The sequence below is a fragment of the Parasteatoda tepidariorum genome, chromosome 3, assembly GCF_043381705.1.
Source record: "Parasteatoda tepidariorum isolate YZ-2023 chromosome 3, CAS_Ptep_4.0, whole genome shotgun sequence".
Lineage (NCBI taxonomy): Eukaryota > Metazoa > Arthropoda > Arachnida > Araneae > Theridiidae > Parasteatoda > Parasteatoda tepidariorum.
Window position 1 is genome coordinate 84691740 of NC_092206.1, and position 19245 is coordinate 84710984.

Below are 19245 nucleotides of genomic sequence, written 5' to 3' on the forward strand. Positions count from 1 at the left end.
GCTAAAAATTTTAAAAATCTGACAAAATTTTAAAAGTTCACGACAGTTACAATTTTTTTTAAAGAAACATTTTTTCTTTTTAAACGAAAACAACAGGTTGACTTGCAACTCGAATGCACATCCAAATGATTTTAGTTTAAGTTATGGAGTAAAAAGTAAGATATTTTTAAAGGGATAAAAAATGTTCACAAAAATCTTTCAGGTATAATTAATTTAATTCAAAGTAAGACTGATCAGTATTTGATTATAATTAACTGATCAATGATATTAATTTCAAAGTATGGTATTGAGTAATTCTAAATCAAAATGTTTTCAAAAGAATCAAAGCTTCCTCTTTGTATTAAAAGAAAGTTAATGCAGCCATCTCTGCTGTGTCAGAAAATTTAAACAGAGCGTTCTTTTTAATGTCCTATAACTCAAAAACTATTGCGTGAAACGATAATGGAATTGTGCACTTTCTAGATAAATGTTTAAAGAAAATTCTGATAACAAAATGTTATTGATGAAGTCATTAATTCTTGAGTTCCTTGATGTTGAAGAATAGAATGTTACGCATTATTCAGTTCAGCGAGAACTATTAACACAATTATTTAATTTAATTAATGATATATATATATATATATATTATTATTATTATTATTATTATTATTAGAGGTCCTTCTAGCTTCATCTGTCTATCAAATATGCAATGGTGGTTTCAAGAGGACGCTATGTGAATTCAGGTAACCTTAGAGAAAAACTATAAAGTTTCAAATGTTGAAAAAATATTTTCAAAATACAAACAAATTATTGACAGAGAGTTTCTTCAGTTTACTCCTAAATAATCCTCTCATAATTTGTTTGCATTTCGATATTGTGAAAAAACATTTTGAGCATTTAAAATTTTATGGCTTAATATAAATCCACACTTTATCTATACTTTAAATTTTAAATTACTTATGGAGATGAAAGATAACTTGCTATGAAGGGTTTTTCCTGTGGTATAGCATCCTCTTAATAATTCGCCGAAAATTGATAACGTTTTTATTTTGATAACGTTTTTAATTTTTTATTAAATATATTAATTTGTTACTTCCAATGAGTAAATTTTTTTTTTTAACTTTCTTTTTGATAAGGATTCTAAAAGAACATTAAGGGTGGTTGTTATGGAACACCCATCAAGTTCATGTAATTTCCATTTATTTTAGTCTTACTTGCAATGTTTTTATCCACCTATCAATCAATCATATATCTATTCTACAGCTGGAGCCGTAATCATACCCCGGTAAAAGAATTTACAGACGCCATCTGATACACGATTTTCATGAATTTAACTTTATCTGCTATCCTATAACATCCAGACCTGGCAGTTATTGTAAAAATTAGGCTTAATCTTACATGTGTGCAGCAAAATTAGCACATATAATGCAGATAAAAATTATAGGCAGAAAAATTTTGTTAAGCATTTGTTAATTCAATAACATTCTTTGATATGCTTTAAAATTATGGAGTAATAGAAATTTTAAAACATGAAATAAGTTCCTATTCAGTCTTATAAACACGTTAGAGCTTTCGAAGATTAAGAATTGATTTTTTAAATTTTAATTGATTTTACCCATTTGCAAAATGGGTCTTGTTTTGGGTTTGATTGCGTGCTCACTTTATTTGGATGCCATCAAACTTTTCAATTGTGTTCAAGAGTAACAAGAGTATAGTTCAAGTAAACAGTACGCATGCGTTGCTATGGCGACCGCTGCTGTCTGATAATTTTGCAAGAATTCTTTTTTTTCTTTTTCTTTTCACCAGCAGTCATTCTTAATGTATTTACATAATAATAATTTAAAGTATTTTAATAATCTTTTTATTATTAACTTATAATTACTGTCTTGACGGTGATCTTAATATAAATATGAATACTGAAGAAGGAAAGGTATTTTGTGACGACTTGAAACACGTATATAGCCAGGATTTGAAAACCAATCCGACCACAAACATCAATTGAGATGTTTTTGCTACCCATGATTTAAAATGTTGTGGCGTTTATCGAAGTCAAACCAAAAAAAAGAAGAAAAAGAAAGCATTTGACCAATGGGTAACCAGTGATCGTAATAAAACGATCAAAATTAAAAAAAAAAGTTTTTTTTTCGATTTTTAAATTTTTTAAAAATGTTTTTTACTTTTCAAAATTTCACTCAATTAAGGAATATTATTTGGAATTTTTGAAAGTCTTTTTTCCTCTGTTACCAGGATTACGTCAATCCTATAACTAGGGAGTATTTTTTTTAAATTAAATTTAAATTATAAACCGTTAATAGGTTGATCGTTGTGTGTAGTAATTTCTCCCTACCTTTGCAAATTATTTATTTCGGTAAGGAATTAAGGAAAATATAAATAAATGGACACAAAATCAGAAAAAAAGACGGAACAAAAAAGAATGCAAAAAAGTACCCCCCGAAAAAAAAAAATGAAACAAAAGTGGTATGCAAATGCGCTCGCTACAGATGAGATTTTTTACGAGGCCAGAGCCTGATTTATCATTAGACTTGAGAGGCCCAGGCCTAGGGGCCACTTAACGCTACAAATAATTCCTTTTTGTGTTATTCCTTAAAAATTGTCTATTAGAGGTATGAGCTAACAAAAATTGAAACAAATGTAAGCTCATATTTACTAATATATAGTAATTTACTTATCTTCTATATTATATAAAACGCTAATACGTACGTATGTATGTATCAATAAAACCGATGATATTTCTTTTCTCGCGCTGGCAACAGTTTTCATTTTAATTGATTGGATTCGGCGCGCAAGAGCACGTAGTGAGCATCATATGGCTAATCTATATTACATAAAACGCTAATACGTTTTAATTGATTGGCATCGGCGCGCAAGAGCACGTAGTGAGCATCATATGTCTAATCGGGTGAATTCTCACCGAATTATCAAGAACATTCTCGCAAAATTATCTTCATCGAAGCCGATGCTTTACATCCGGCGTTCAGTACTATTTCATATTGTTTTACAACACATGGTTTTGGCCCTCTGGGGGGAAAGACTTTAAAACAAAACTTACAACAGTTACTTTTCTCAACAACTGAAATTTAGAATAGTGTGATTGAGAAAAATATGCGAACTGTTTTCAATTTCAAATTAATATTGAAATGCACAGGTTTAGAATTTTCTACAGTGAAAAGTTTTCGGAACTTCAGTGTTCAAAGAAGTATACAAAAGCTAGATGTTAAGAACGTATCCAATGAGCGAGCAAAGCGAGCATCGGATTGCGAAGTAAAAGCAATCCGAAATGAACTGCGAAAGCAGTTTCTGGGGTTGGCGAGCGCCAGCGAGCAGGGGGCGAAGCCTCCTAGTGTTATAAATAATTTAGAAATATTTCATGTGAATTTAAAGTAACTACCAAGGGGCAGCCGTAATTCTAGATCAGGCCCTGAACGAGGCTATAAATACTTAAAGCAAAATCAATATCGGAAACTACTCATTCCTTTGCATTGTGAATCCTTTTGTTTACGACCTAGCCACTGAGGTAGGTGCAAATTTGTAATATTAATTTTTAAACTGCCCTTTGCAACGTTAACCCTTTGAAGCAGATGAGACACCGGTGTTCCTTTTATATACATATTTTTTTCTGATACTCTAATTGCAAGCAAAAATATCTATTGATATTTTTAATTACAGGAATTAGTTACTAAAAAAATCTGTTAGATTATCGGAATTATATTTGTACTAAAATATAAAATCCAAAAAAAAGTAGTTAGACATTTTTTTAAAAATTTATCAATTATTATCAATTAATTTATCAATCAATTTTGTAAATTAAAGAAATTTCAGTGATAAATAACTGTTTCTCTCAGATCTAAATAATGGCAAATGAGTGCAAATTTGAAGTGAGCCGTGTTTGTAAGATTTTATCTTCAAAGAAGAAAAAGACACCGCTGTCTCACTCTGTATTTTATAACCATAAATTATTAAAATGCTAAACATAATATTTGTCACTTATTTTGCCCTAAATTAATGCAAAATAATGAAAAAAAAAGTATGGACAATATGTTCCATTAAAATTCTGCGTTAAAAGGTTAAATCTGTAACATACTCAAGTAGTGACTATACATCTGCCAATGCAAGAAAAAATATCTCCTGAGAATATAGATTTGTAGAAATTGGAAATTTTGCAGTCCGAAAAATATTCGCTTCGATAGGTAAATTTTAAAAAATTTATGACCACAAATAGACATTTTAGGCCCCTCCGTAAAGCTTTGTTCGCCGCCATTTGCAGCCTCGTGCCGGCCTGTATAACCCGCAGTTTAGCATGAAAAGAACAATAAAGGTTAAACCAACATCCATGTCGTCGTAATTTTCATTATTGTTAAACATGTAGCATCTTTGTCAGGTCTCCAATGACCTTGCAAAGGTAAATATACCTCTTGGAAGTGTTTTAATACGAAGTGAAGAGGAAAGTAAGCTACTCAAATATTAGCCTTGAATTTCGAATTAATGTAAGTTTTTGAAAGCAAAAATTCATAAAAGAAGAAGGAAAAGTTTTTTTTAAAGACATTATTTAAACAATTTGGAGTTCCTGCCAATCAAAACATGCCATCAAAAGACAGATATGAAGCAAGATTTCGCTTATATTTCTTCCTGTTGATTCATTAAATATATATTTTTTGCCTGTATTTGGAAATTAGCTTAATTTATTATTGGAATTTGTTTATTGTATGTTCCATTCCGTGACTGACACGCGACGATTTATACAAACAATTTCTCGTATATTCTGAAGTCACGTTAACACGATCAAAATCTCGCGCAGACGAAAATTTCACTTCGCGATACTGAACACCTACGCAGAGGAATAAATAATTATAATATGTAGTACCTCGTAAAGTTAAGTAGTCGTTTATCATATTAAGAGCTATAATTTTTAACTATTACTGGAATGACTATCAGTTCTTTACTCCATTGTTTAGTAGTTCTGAGCTAACGTTAAATTAAAATACTACATTAATACTAGTAGCATTTTCGGGAGATAAAACTGTTTTTCATGTTCGTTTGTACCAAGATCACAGTCATTGAACGTATTGTAATTTAAATACAGGGTGTTTATAAAGTCCCGAACCCATTTTGATGTTTAAATAACTCATAAAATAATAGAGATAGATTAAAATTAATAACATAAATGGTTAGAGAGACTCAAAAAGTTTCATGACTCTTGTCAATGAACTTCCACGTGTGCCCCCTTCGTCGCACGGAGAATATCAAATCGATAGTCAATTTCACGCCAGGTAGCGGCAAGCATGTCGGCATTCACAGAGGCTATTGCGGTTGTAATTCTGGCTTTTAGGTCATCAATGTTCGACACAATCTTCCTGTAAACATTGTCCTGTATAAATCCCCAAAGAAAAAAGTCCAGCGGCGTTATATCAGGTGATCTGGGTGGCCAAGGAATTGGATCTCCTCGCCCAATCCATCTTCCTGGAAAATGGCCATTCAAAGAACTACGAACGATGATACCCCAATGAGGTGGTGCACCATCTTGTTGCAAAAAGACATGTGGCTGAAGCTCTTCTAGTTGTGGAAATACGAAGTTTTCCAACATGTCTAAGTATACGACTGATGAGACCGTCTTTTCTGTAAAAAAGAAAGGCCGGTCGTGACTCGGGTAAAAAAATGACTCTGTCGTGCATTAGTCCACACCACACATTAACCTTTGGGGAATCCCTTTGTGTCTCACGGTATTCATGGGGGTTTACAGATCCCCATATGTGCACATTATGGCGATTAACAATGCCAGAAACATGAAAGGATGCTTCGTCGGAGAACATTATGTGCTTCAGAAAATCAGCATCATCTTCTATCCTTCCAACCATATCTGTTGCAAATGCCATCCTCCTAGGCCTTGATATCGACTTGATAATCTCCGTGCGACGAAGGGGGCACACGTGGAAGTTCATTGAAAAGGGTCATGAAACTTTTTGAGTCTATCTAACGATTTATGTTATTAATTTTAATCTATCTTTATTATTTTATGCGTTATTAAACATCAAAATGGGTCTGGGACTTTATAAACACCCTGTATTTTAAAGCAAAATAAAATTAAAAACCACTTTTAGAATATTTAAAAATTATTTAATGAAGAAATATGTCTTCTTCCAGTTTGAGCTTTAATTGTATACAGACAGTTACAGATTGTAACAAGTAAATTAATTTCCCCTGTTCCATTAGTTTTGCATCTTCAATGTTACATCTTCAAACTTGGATGATTTCAGAGGATTTTTAACACTCATACAATACTCCCCCTCCTCGAGTCAATACCGCGAAAACAGTTAAACCTTTATAAAATTTTTAACGTTACCAGTTATTTCATACTTTTATAGTGATTATTTTTTAATTCACAGCTAGACATATTTTTTTTTTGTTTTAATTAACGATCTTGTGGTTAAAGTAGACCTATATTTTGGGAGTATTATAATTATTTAAGCTAGATTTCAGTGGGATTCGTGCATATAGCTGGTTCGGAGACAAAACTGGCAAATGCGTGAGTTACATTACTACAATTTTATATTGAAGGACAGGTAGTGGTAATAATAAACTGGCCTTCACACCGCACTCCCTAGCCACCCACTTTTTATAGACGTTCCCTTCTTTGAAACCACCAAGTACATTAGATTGAGCCGTGGTGGCTCAAGGGATAGAGCATTCGCCTTCCAATGAGGTGAACCAGGATTGGTTGATACGAATTCAGTATGCGGCTTGCACCGATCCCAGTACTGACGTAAAATATCCTCAGTGGTAGACGAATCATGGGTTAGAGTCCCCTTGCCGTCAGGCTAGCCATAGGAGGTTTTCGAGGTTTCCCTCTCTGTGTAACGCAAATGCGGGTTTAATGCATCAAACAATCCTAAACGAAGGCAGATTTCTCCCAGTACTTGATCTAGGTGTTCCCTTGCCTTCTTGTCCTTGTTTAAAATTAGAAGGATATGGAGTTGAGCACTGGTAGTCGTAAACCCAAATTTGGATCTACTGTTCAACGACAGTTGTACAAGTACATTAGATTCACTAGCACGGGATCGGATAATGTGGGGACCAATCAGATGCCGGTTAAAGGGGAGTTTAATCCCGACTGGCATTGGTCCAAACCGTGTTGGTTGAAGACTGAATCCACCACACCAGCTGAGTGGCAAAAACTGGATTTTAGACGCAGATGTTTCTTATACATTGATTCATGTTAGTTAGCATTTTGACAAACTTCTCTAATATTCTATAATCTCATTAAACATTAACAAATTCTTGCACCCAATTTTCAAATAACTAGAAACTTCTTAGAACAAATTATAATTTAAATATTTAATACAAAATAAAATCAAAAACCATTTTTAAATGATTTAAAAATCGTTTAATGAGGAAATATGGCTTTTTTTTTTACTAGTTTAAGTTTTTATTATCTTTTTTATATAAAATATGCAACAAATTTTTCGAATACTGTATTTTATTAAGTTGTATATAATATAAAACCTAAAATGAAATTTATGGGAAAAGGAAAAATTAATTTGAAATATTAAAATTAGTTTAATAGGAACGATTAATTTAGGAATTGAGAATGTGTGTTAAAAAGTTATTAATAAATTAAAATTTTATTGTTTATCATTAATTTATTATTTTTGACTTAAACATTTTCTAATTAGTCAACGCAAGCTAAACTTTTGTGGTAGTTGAAATTGGTTAAAATGTAAACATTTTCTCTTTTTCTGTTTTAATGTTTTATGTATTACTTAGGTATTGTTTTATTACATATTCAATAAAATTAGTGGAAAAAAATCTGCGCTATTTAAGGATTTATAGACAAATTTTATGCGTGCCTAAACTTTTGTGGCGCGCTCTACAAATACCTTTGTTATATTTTAAGTAAACAACATAATGAATAGCTTTAACAGAACATTTAGATTTAAACCCTTTGTTGTGCTCTTGTTTATTTTTATTCCTTTCAAAAACATGACCCTATTCTCAAAATTTAAACTTTTTAAAATCTATTTTTTTCACCCTTATATAGGAAAAAGTTGCTGTAACTGGGTCATCTACATTTTATAGATATCGACAGCAAGCACTAATTGTTGAATGTTTAGTATGCATAAGGTACTAACTACTTCAACATCCACACAACTATAGAAATGCAAAATTTAGCTTAAGATTAATTGTCAAGAACAAATGGTTGAACAACAGGGATACTACCTTAACAGGGATACAAAAAAAAAAACCTTAAGCAAATATAAAATATAATCAATGCTTATAATAATCTTACATTCAAACTTTCTAATAAATACGAAAAATACCACGATTTATGCATTCTCAAAGTGATATAAGCTTGCTTTTCCCACCTGCAGAGTCCCTATAACCCAGTCACAAAACTTTCCTCCTTGGCATACAAAGATAGTCTCATCTACTTCTACAAGGACATATTTTTAGGAAAGTCAAAATCGCAGGACGTTTAGGGCAAACTCTAGTCGCTAAGATGGATCAAAATAAAAATCCATTGGATTGAAGTCTGGTGTATAGGGTGGTTAATTAATGCATTGAAAGGAAAATAATTCTGCTTTATTTTCCGGTGATTTTAGCTCTGCCTATTAGAACAAAATTCTATTGGAAGATCTATTTGTAGTTCCCAAAAAGCTTTTTCGAACAATAAAACAAATCATATTCCAAAATGCGTTTGTGATATGTGACTAAAAAAAATATCGTTTAAAATTTTGTCTAAATTATTTCTTACCTTCCTTTATTTTTAATTGACATTTTTCTTTTTCTTGTATACTTCCACGATTTAGTTTTACCTTATAATGTTTCTTAAAAAATTCAATAGGTAAATTTTTTAGTTGGTATCAGAAGATTTAAAAATTTCAAATATTTATGAAAAAGTATTTTGCACGCGTAGTATTTCCTATTATTATTTTATTTACTGTAGCTCATTACATGCGCGAATACTCTGATGCAATGGCATCTTTTATCGTTATCCATAGTTACATTAATTTCGTCTTATCAATAAAAACTTAACATAAATAATTTTCCTTTAATTTTTCTTCAAAATTTACCTTAACTCTCAGTTTACAAATTTCAATACAATAAAATTTCGATTAATCTAATGAGATAAAGGGAGATAAAAACTCATGAAGCAAAAGACAATGTAATAATGATCATTTACATATTTGTTTTTTAAATTTTATCTTCTAATGTGGCCACTTATTTCATATCCTTAAATGCATTTTGTCTTGATATTTTCCTTGCTATTCTACCTCTTTATTATTTTGCTCTTGCGCTGCTAAATCGTTATTTCTACCAGATAAAATCCTTTAAAAATGCTTAAATTTCGAAGTCATTGGCGCTTTCATTTATCGCTTTTTTCTTTCTTTTGGCGGTGTTAAAAATTTGAATGTATGCAAGTGAATTAATGAAGGAAAAACTGGAACTTTTACCTTGAAAATGAAGAGCGAGAATTATAGTAGGTCTGAAAACATGATGACTGGCTGAGCTATCCGTTTGTTATTCCCCATCAACTAACAGTAACAAAAATGGATTTAAAATTGGACATTCTATTGCTTGGCTTACTTCTAATCATTGTCAATATCAGTTGTGGTAAGAATATGTTATATTGATTAAATATTTAGATAAGATTTTATTTCATTTTATCAAACTCGTTAAGGAAATATGAAAAGATCTGTAATTCAAAGTCAAGTCTCTTACTTTTTGAATTGTTCATACGCTGAGATTTATTTTTTGTTTAAGCTATTAAATGCACTTAGTGTTAAACAAAAACTTCAACATTGTGTAATGCAATAACAATAAATATTTAACACAATTAGACACAGTAATTTTTTTAAATCAAAATTATTAAAAGGAATTAAATAAATTAGAAATTACTCTTTATGCTAGTTAATTATTCTTTATGCTAATTAAAAATTAACTTTATGCTAAAGGAATTCATTAAATTAAAAATTATTCTTATAATTGCATAGTCCATTCGATGTAGTTTAACAATATGTTTTTATTTTATTAATGTATTATTAAACGGTGAGTAAATTAAAAAGATGATTTTATAAAGAAAAAAAGTTTTGGGATCACTAATATTTGCTTAAGTTAAATTATTCTTCTGAAAAATTGCCTAACAATTCTGCAGTGTCTGTTTTATATTCATTTGTATTCAGTAAAGCTGTTTAATAGAACTGTTGTTAGTGATTTTCAGAATTAAATGGGGGGGGGGGGGGAAGAAAGCAAAAGAAATGAAATTTAGAATTTTTTTTGGAGAAAAGTAGTATTTTTTTCATGAAGAAAAGTAGATAAATTATACTAACTGATAGGTAATAAAGAGCATTTTTTTAGAAAAATTAATAAATTGCACTGCTGTTAGCATTTTAAAATGACTTTGCACTAGCATTGACAGTTTTGTATAGTTAAAAAATTGAATTGGACTTCAGAATATCATTTTCCTGGCATGTCCCAAGCAATGTTTCTAATAATAACTAGCTTCAAAACTTCCCATAAGTTTTTCAATATCTAATTTTTTTTATCTCAACCGGTGTAAGCATTTTTAGAATATACGCAGAGGGTATTATTTACAAAAACTTCGCTTAAAATCATTTTTTCTGTCAATAATTTGTTTGTCCCAAGAAAATCTGTCATTTTCCTGGTTACTTTTATTTAGTGGTTTATAACCAAAACAGATAGAGACAGCAATCAATATCTTATGTTAATAGATCCTGTATGAACATGTCTTGTTGCATGAATAAAGAACCAATTTTCTGGTTCAGAATCTATTTTTTCAAGATGAGTAGGTTTTTGTATTGTCATATTCCTGGCTTCTTGAAATCATTAATAACATAAACTACATAGAATCTGAGTTATTTTAAGAAATCCTGTTGTTTTCTGCCGAATGTAAACGTCTTAGGCCAAAATATTAAATTAAAGTAAAGTTATATGCTATAAAATGGTGAATTTGTCATTATCCTGTCTTATGAATTCCAGAACATTGAAGTGTTACCAATTTTTTTTTTAACTGCTAATACTGTAAGGAGAAAAAGCAAATATTAACCTAATACCAAATTTATGTATGATTGTAATATGGTTGGATGTAATCAAAGTTATTTATTTATTTAATGATTGATTGTTATACACAATTTTAGTCTGTACATATCAGCAACAAAAAAAGAATTTGATTCTTCCTACAGTGGATAAAAAGAATTAATTTAAGCAATTTATGGTCCATCTAACATGAAGGCTTAAGTTGAGTTACTTACTATTAACTTAAAATGACTTTAAACATCTAAGCTAATATGTCATTTTCCTGGCATTCAAGATTTGGTGAATTTCTATTTTATTTTTTTTCTCGAGTAAANTATATATATATTGCAAAAATTTTAAGTTTTGAAATTACTAAAAAAATTAATAAATAAGGTGCCAGGAAATTGTAGTACAAGGGATAGTTTCAATTATGTGCAATGTAATAAACGTATTAAATTCAGGATATTTTATTATTTAAAATGTATAAAATTTAAATCGCTACTTAAATTATTACTTAGGACAACCTAACATAGGTTATTGATGGCTCATATAGATATTGCCTATTTAGATAGAGAAATACCCACGTTTTTGGTGCCACATAAAGAGAAATAAAAAATTATGGCATCTATGAGTTTACATTTAAGCAACATATTCGTAAGTCATATTTTGTATTTTCCTCCATTATTTACAGCTCACGGCACAAGAAATTACAGAATGTTGTTTAATTTGATGATAATAATACTAATAATAAAGTCATGTAATCGGACTAAATTTCTGTATTTTTACTAAGCAATTAACAGTAATAAAACTCAAAATAATAAAATGAATGATAATTGAACTTAGTAAACGAAGATAACTCATAATAAGTTCATACATAAATTATCACATCGTACCTCTCTTTAACTGAATAAAATCTATTTATATTTTCCTTAGTAAACGTTATATAAATATTTGACCTTGGTGCTGTGATCAAAAAATGTGACAACGTGCAATAAGGATAGAAGGGTCTTTCACAAGGTATAATTGAGTACGGTATGTCTATAATTAACGTGCCAATTGAGATTATTAAATATTTTTCTTCCTTTATAAAATGTTGTATGTGACCAGAATTATCACAAATCATTACGCCAGGCACTTAAAATAGAATGATTTGGAACTACCGAACAATGACAATCATTCCATCTTTCTTTTAAGGAAATATAAACATTTCTTAACTTTTACGATCAATCAAGGAATTTCACAGTTAGAGAATATCGTACTACATTAAGGAGAAGTCGTATTTCCCTATTCTATTCATGTTGAAATGGACAAACTTGATGTTGTTTACCTCAGAACTACATAATGGATTTAAAAAAAAAAAAAAAAAATCTTTTTCACTTGAAGAGTTATTTTTTAGTAAACTATTACCAGGTTTTTTATTTTTTATAACCGTCGTTGAACAGCCAACCCAATTTTTGGGTTTGAGATTATTAATGTTCAACTCTGTGGCCTTGTAATTCTGAACCCAATCCAGAAGACAAGGGAACTCCTGTATCAAGTGTCGGGAGAAATTTGCCTTCGTGGAGGACTTCTTGATGGAACTAACTCGCCTCTCTTACTCTAACCCATGATCCGTCTACCACTGAGGATATTTCACGTTAGCACTGTGGTTGGTGCAAGCCGGATGCAGGATTCGTATCGCTCATTCATCGCTGGGGTTCGAACCCGTTTCACCTCATTGGATGGCGAACTCTTGATACCCTTAGTCATCGCAGCTAAATTACCAGGCTTTTAAAGAACGGTAAACATCTTTTAACTCGAAGAAAAATTGGTTTAGTGCGGAACTACATTACTGGGAACCTGAAACCTTAATACGGCGCTAATTTATCGGAACTTAAATAAGGTCTTACATTTAAAAACATTCCCGTTCACGTTGAACTTAAATATCGAGAAATAATGTTCAAGACGCATGATAATACCATCTAAACATTCCAAAATTACTAATAGTGTATTGAAGTTGAAATATAAAATTTACGAAGTTTAGTCAAAAACATTTACTTTAAATGTTAATAAAAAATCAACTTAAGAAAACAAAAAAATAAAAAGCCAGATAAAATGGGATGTTATAATAAATAGGGTTATTAAATAATAAAATTGGGTTGATTTTAAAAAAAAAAAAGGGGAACTTTTACCTAAGATAATTCGGAAAAATTCATTTCATGAGTAACTTTATGTTGATAATATTTTCATTAAGACCATACATTTAAGTAATCATTAAATAATAATAAGTAATATTAAGTAACAATGACATTGAGTATTAATAATATTTCATATCTATTTATTTAAAAAAAAATATAGTTTAAAAAAAAAATGCATCTGATGCATATTTTTTTTCACTCTTTATGAATATTTTAAGCAAACCATATCATTAAATAATGAAAATAAATATTTTGATGAGGAAGATTGCTTAAGTACGCAAAAGTTAACGAATTGAAAAAATAACCCGTTAATTTATTTTAATTTAATGAATCCAAATATGTGCTTACTAATATTTATAATGAAGGAAACAAAACAATTTTTTTTGACAACAAACCAACTGAAACGTGGCATTTGTTTAAGTTTGCAACTGTTCTTTGCATTCTATTTCGTGTAAGAAAAATCCTTCAAGTAACAATTCTCCTAAGTGACACCTTTTAAATTCTTTCACTAAGATTCTTTCCCAAATATTTCAATTATTTCACTCCATATTATATAATCTAAAACATTACACAGAGACTTAACACAAAGACAGATACGAAGTCATGTGAAGCATAAACAAACTAAACATGCATCGAAGTTGCCAGGTCCACAAAACAAAAATATATCACGGTTACAATTAAACACATAATAAATCTAAGTTAAGTAAAAGAAGTTAACGAAAAAGAATTATATTTCAACTAATTAGGTGTGTGATACAGCTCTGGATTTAAGTAAATGATCGTTAACATTCTAACTTATGTAGATAAACCTTAGCTCAAGATTAATACGCCATTTTGCTGATAAAGATTGGCCGACGCTGACGTCATTTGGAGGTCTTCTTCTTCTTTTTGAAGTGCAAGTACCCAATTCTAAATGACTTAATCAAAAATTGAGACAATTATTGAGCCTCTGGTTACATTTTGTTTTTATTAAAATATATTATTTCAAAGTGATAAAGAGAACGAAAATTTTTTTGTAAATATGATTCTAATAAATTGCGTTTTCTTACTTCGAATCTTAATTTTTTTGAGCTCTTGCTTTCGAAATAATTTGTTTCTGAAAAATCATCTTGACATATTTTTCTAAAAGGTATTACTTACTTCTAAGTGATAAGAAGAAAAAAAGCAAACATTTTCTTGAATAAATGATCATAATTGGTCTTTTGGAAATCGTTTTCTAGTTTCGAATCTTAATTTTCTTTTAAACTTTTGCTTTTAAAATATTACGTAACTCAAAAATCATCTCAGCATATTTAATTTTTCTTAAAAAATATTATTTCAAAAGGAGAAACAGAACACAATTTTTGAAGAAATGATTCCAATAAATTGCGCCTTTTGGGTATTCGTTCTCTATCTTTTGAATCTAAAACATTTTTAATTTGTCGCTTTCACAATAATGAGTTTTTAAAATATAATTTTGATTTATGTTGTTTTTTTAAAGGCGCTAAAAAGATTCTTTTTATGAGCAAATAATTCTCATAAATTTCCCTTTTTTGGATTTGTTTTCAAATTTTTAATTCTTGACTTTATTTTTAGATTTATATATTATAGACTTAACCAATTTTTTCATGTTATACAAGACTTTTAAAATGTCGGTGATAATGCAACAACATTTCATAAATAATTTAAAAATAAATTTCGAATTTTGAATGCATAGTTTGCCTTTTTGACATAAGGTAACAACAGCGACATTTGACAAAGTTGATTTATATTGAAGCATTCAATAGCACGTGAATTGAGCTTTTTCTGTTAAAAAAGAGTCTGAAAGAGTTTTGAGTCAGCAAAAAAAATAAATAAATAAATAAATAAATTACTATCTGTAGACGTCTAAACCACGCGCGATTACATAAAATTTGAGTTTGACTACGCCAAACACGTAAATTTTTTCCCCTTGTTAATGCACTATCAAAGCGTCTCTAGTTTATTTATGACGTTTTGAATATAAATTACTTACATTAGAAACAAGGTGCGTAAATTTAAAAAAAAAACTAAAGCAAGGGGATATATGTACACGTATAATGAGAAAAACGCAGTTTAAATTCTGCTTATTTTTCTGTCAGGGGAAAAAGTCTTCATGCTATGCTTATATAAGATTTAATAACAATTCAAGAGGAAAAAAATTTTAAATTTGAGGATATTTTTCTTTCGAAAACAATCAATGGTAAGAGATTGGTGGCTTAGGGGATAGAGCGTTCACCTACCAATGAGATGACTTAACGGTGGCTGGCTGATACGAATTCTACTCCCATCTCGTACCGACCACAGTGCTGTCGTAAAATATCCTCATTGGTAGATAGATCATTGGTTAGAATCCTCTTGCCATCGAGCTAACCGTGGGAGGTTTACGTGGTTTTCCTCTCCATATAAAGCAGATGTAGGTTTGTTCTACCGAAAAGTCTTCCATAAAGGCTAGTTTGTCCCAACTATTGATCCATGAGTTTCTTCTGGGATGGATTCTAAATTACAAGGCTACGGAGTTAAACATTGATAGTTGTAAACTCAGGATTGGATCGACTGCTCAACACCGGTTATAAAATGAAATACTATGAGCTGATACGTGATAGAAAGAAAGAAAAAAGTAAAAAAAATTTTCCACACATATATTCTCATATTTTTTTCTTATTTTAAACACGTTTCATATTTTACTCCAAAAAGCATAACATAATTCTCTTTTAATTCCTAAAATCTTTCCAGTTTAAAGCACGATGTAGTCATTTCTTCTTTTTGATTCAAAAACTTGCAAACTAATCCAACAAAACTCCAACAACTAATCCAACATAAATTAATAATTAATATCATTTATTTATAAACTTTTTCCCAGTTGAACTGGGTGCGCGTGACACACTGATAGGCTTTACGCGCCACATGTGATAATTGTTGATCATTTCTGACCTAGAAAGATGTCTACATTAATATATATTAATTATATTACTATACGTCTATCTAACTATAATTTTATAGTAGCATGCAACTTTATTGTCGAACACATACGTTAATTATATTAATTAACTATATATAGATACTTATGTATTTGCAATTTCATGAATGAGTCGTTGTATATTATTGCAGTTTTAATTAATTATTACTTAATATTATATCTATAATTATAACATGAAGAGTTTGTCTGTGTGTCTGTCTCTCTTATATTTTTAGAACTGCTTATGCTAGCGTCCTGAAATTTGGATAGTGGGTGAAAGGGAAATTTTTACCCCCCGATCCTAAAAATAATTCAAAAATTTTAGTTAAATAACTTGGGAGAGACGTTTGAAAATTTTTATTTTTTCATGGTTTAAAACTTGCCATTGATAAAATGGAAACTGTGGACGATTCTGTAATTTTTTTTTTTAAATACTTTAACGATTGCATCGGTGCTATTTGCTAGCTTATATAGTTCTCATTATAAAAATAAGTTTAATGCACATTCTGAGATATTTATTTTTATTCGATACTATATGAATTCTTTTCAATTCACAGCGAATGAACTGACATTAAAGAACACATTTGAGAGTAAGGAAAAGTTACACCATTTAGTATATTATAAAATAATCACAAGTAAAGCAGCAATTTTTTTACTAAAATAACATGAGTTGTTTGCAAATATTTGAATTATATTTTTATTTCGGGTATTACTAAACACAATGGCCGTTCTGATTTATCATCAACGCAGGGGTAGCAGGATTAAATAGTTCACCATATCAAATTAGCATTAAATTATCAAATTAAATCTTTTATAGTTAAAGTGCTGAGTACCAAAGTGCCATTAAAAATGCCATAAAGTTTATAGTGTCATTAAAAATGCATATTTCAAGTTCTCGCGTTTATTTGAATTAAAATGCAATAATGTATTCCGCAATAATTAAGTTCCTAAATTATTTCTTTTGTCTTTTAGTGTTTTCTATAAAGTGCTATTCCTGTAATTCAAAAATCGAAGGAGAAGAAGACTGCCTATGGATACCCAAAAACAGCACAAAATTTCTTATTGATTGTCCCGCATCACATAATAAATCTTGTAGAATTCAAGAACAATGGGTGGATTTTATGGACAATGATGGTTGGTATTACTTTACATTGGATCGGAATATGTTTAAAAGAGTTACTCCAAGTCAAAGTTTTTGATGGTTTTCAATTGATGGCCCAACATAATAATCATCAATAATTCCATCATGAACCATTATATTTTTTGATGATGACCAGCATTAGTAACCATAGGAATTCGGACTGATTTATGATGGTCCTACATTAAAAAAGTTTTTTATTTGATGGTATATTCGTGAGAACCAAAAAGAATTTCCCTTTAAACCATCATGGAAATGTGTAGTTGGAACCATCATGGACCATCAAGAATCATCATGGATTATTGATCTACGAGAATCAAACTTATCTTGATGGCTAACCATCATGGTATTAAAGTAGCATTTTCCATCCTGGAATGATGGAAGTTAGTTGACATATCAAAAACTATGAATGCATAAAGGAAAGTGTTGGATGATGGTTACCATCAAATGATGTTGGACCATCATGAATCGCACTGAAACCAACATAAACCATCGAAATTTTTTGTGGGACCATCAAAAATTTTGACTTGGGAACTACTGTTACCGTTATTATGATAGACTGTTCATGACTGACGCATTTACTGTTAAAAGAAAAAAATTAAATTAAAATTTTTTTGTTACTTAATTTTATTTTAATACCACTTGGTGATCTAAAAAATAGTCTACGATTTAAAAAATAAATATATAATAGGAATGTACAGCTTGTTGTGGAATCCATATTTATTCCAATCCACTTTTAAAATTTTTTACAAAGTTCACCAGTAGATGGGGCTGATGTCTGAAAAAACTTAAAAACGTTTCTGCCGCATTATACATAATTTCAAGTGACATATCTTCACAAGCATTTGATAATGTTATCCTAAGAGAGCATTGCTGCTAAAAGAGGTTATTTTAAAAGCATTGTCTCATGATTTTTCCAAGTCATTTTTTGAGGTTAAAAGATTCCGAAAAATTGTGATGATATTTTTAATTATATTTTCTTGATTGATGAGTTTACTTACTGCAGAGCCATCTGTTGAAAAGTTTTCGAACAAAAACCAGGATTTACATAATCTCAAATTTATTCCCTGTCAGGACACCATGTATAAGAAAACGATTCCAAGGAATTGTTTATTGTACACGTGACCTATCAATTTGCTGTGCCCAAGGTTTTTATTTTGCATTTTTATAAATATTACCCATGTAAATCATTTCAATTTTAGCATTTTATTATGATTTTCTTTAATGTAGAATCTGAAGACAAATTTATGGTTCGTAAATGTGCTGCGACTGCCTATAACCCTGATGTGGCCTGCTTATACAGGACTGGACGTCTAGGGAGAATTTCAGTCTGCTTCTGTACTGGTGATGGCTGTAACAGTGCTGTGCAGGCAACCTCTACTGTTTTAGGAACACTTGGATTCGTGTTACTAGTCATGTTATTTATGCAAAAACTGTAATATATTTGTTGTTTTTAAAGTACTGTTGGTCTCATTCTTTCTAATTTTCATTCAAAGAAGAAGCAGCTTTGATGCTGGGCTATCTTAGAGCTCCTTGACATCTAACTACGTTAGATAGTAACGACACTAAGGTAACATTTTCTGATTGGTCGAGTGTCAAAATTTAGAGAGATGAAACGAAACAAACTTTTTCACGTCAACTTAACATTTAGTGATTAACCCCTTCCTTCTCGCTCCCGTGAAAATTACGGGGTGAGGTTTCGCCCTCTATTTCTCGCTTCCGTTATATTTCCGGACTGGAGTGCTCAGTAGTAGCGCGCCAATAAGAATAAAACTAATTCATTTCTTTATCCCGGAAAACATTTTATTTCTCATTTTACACACCAGAAGACAGTACCAGGATATTTTTAAAATAATTGTAGATAGTTAATTTATTTTAAACTAGATGTCAGCACTAATCAAATAGCACTAATAAAAAAATAGGCACTTTTATGACCGTTTTCTTGA

At 30.2% G+C, this 19245-nt stretch overlaps 1 protein-coding gene across 1 annotated transcript; it reads left to right on the top strand.

The window, feature by feature from the left end:
• The first annotated feature begins 9408 nt into the window (after positions 1–9408).
• LOC107440585 (uncharacterized) lies at positions 9409–18760 on the top strand. The gene is made up of 3 exons (XM_016053560.4): positions 9409–9606; positions 17134–17295; positions 18530–18760. Exons 1-3 carry the CDS (start codon positions 9543–9545, stop codon positions 18736–18738), a joined length of 435 nt encoding a protein of 144 aa, XP_015909046.1. The 5' UTR covers positions 9409–9542; the 3' UTR covers positions 18739–18760.
• The last annotated feature ends 485 nt before the right edge of the window (positions 18761–19245 follow it).

What these genes read in the sequence shown, in the direction of transcription:
- LOC107440585 (XM_016053560.4), top strand. Translation starts at nt 9,543, where the DNA reads ATGGATTTAAAATTGGACATTCTATTGCTTGGCTTACTTCTAATCATT. An exon ending in CATTGTCAATATCAGTTGTG is followed by an intron (nt 9,607 to 17,133) that starts GTAAGAATATGT and finishes TTTGTCTTTTAG; the next exon opens with TGTTTTCTATAAAGTGCTAT. An exon ending in GGATTTTATGGACAATGATG is followed by an intron (nt 17,296 to 18,529) that starts GTTGGTATTACT and finishes TCTTTAATGTAG; the next exon opens with AATCTGAAGACAAATTTATG.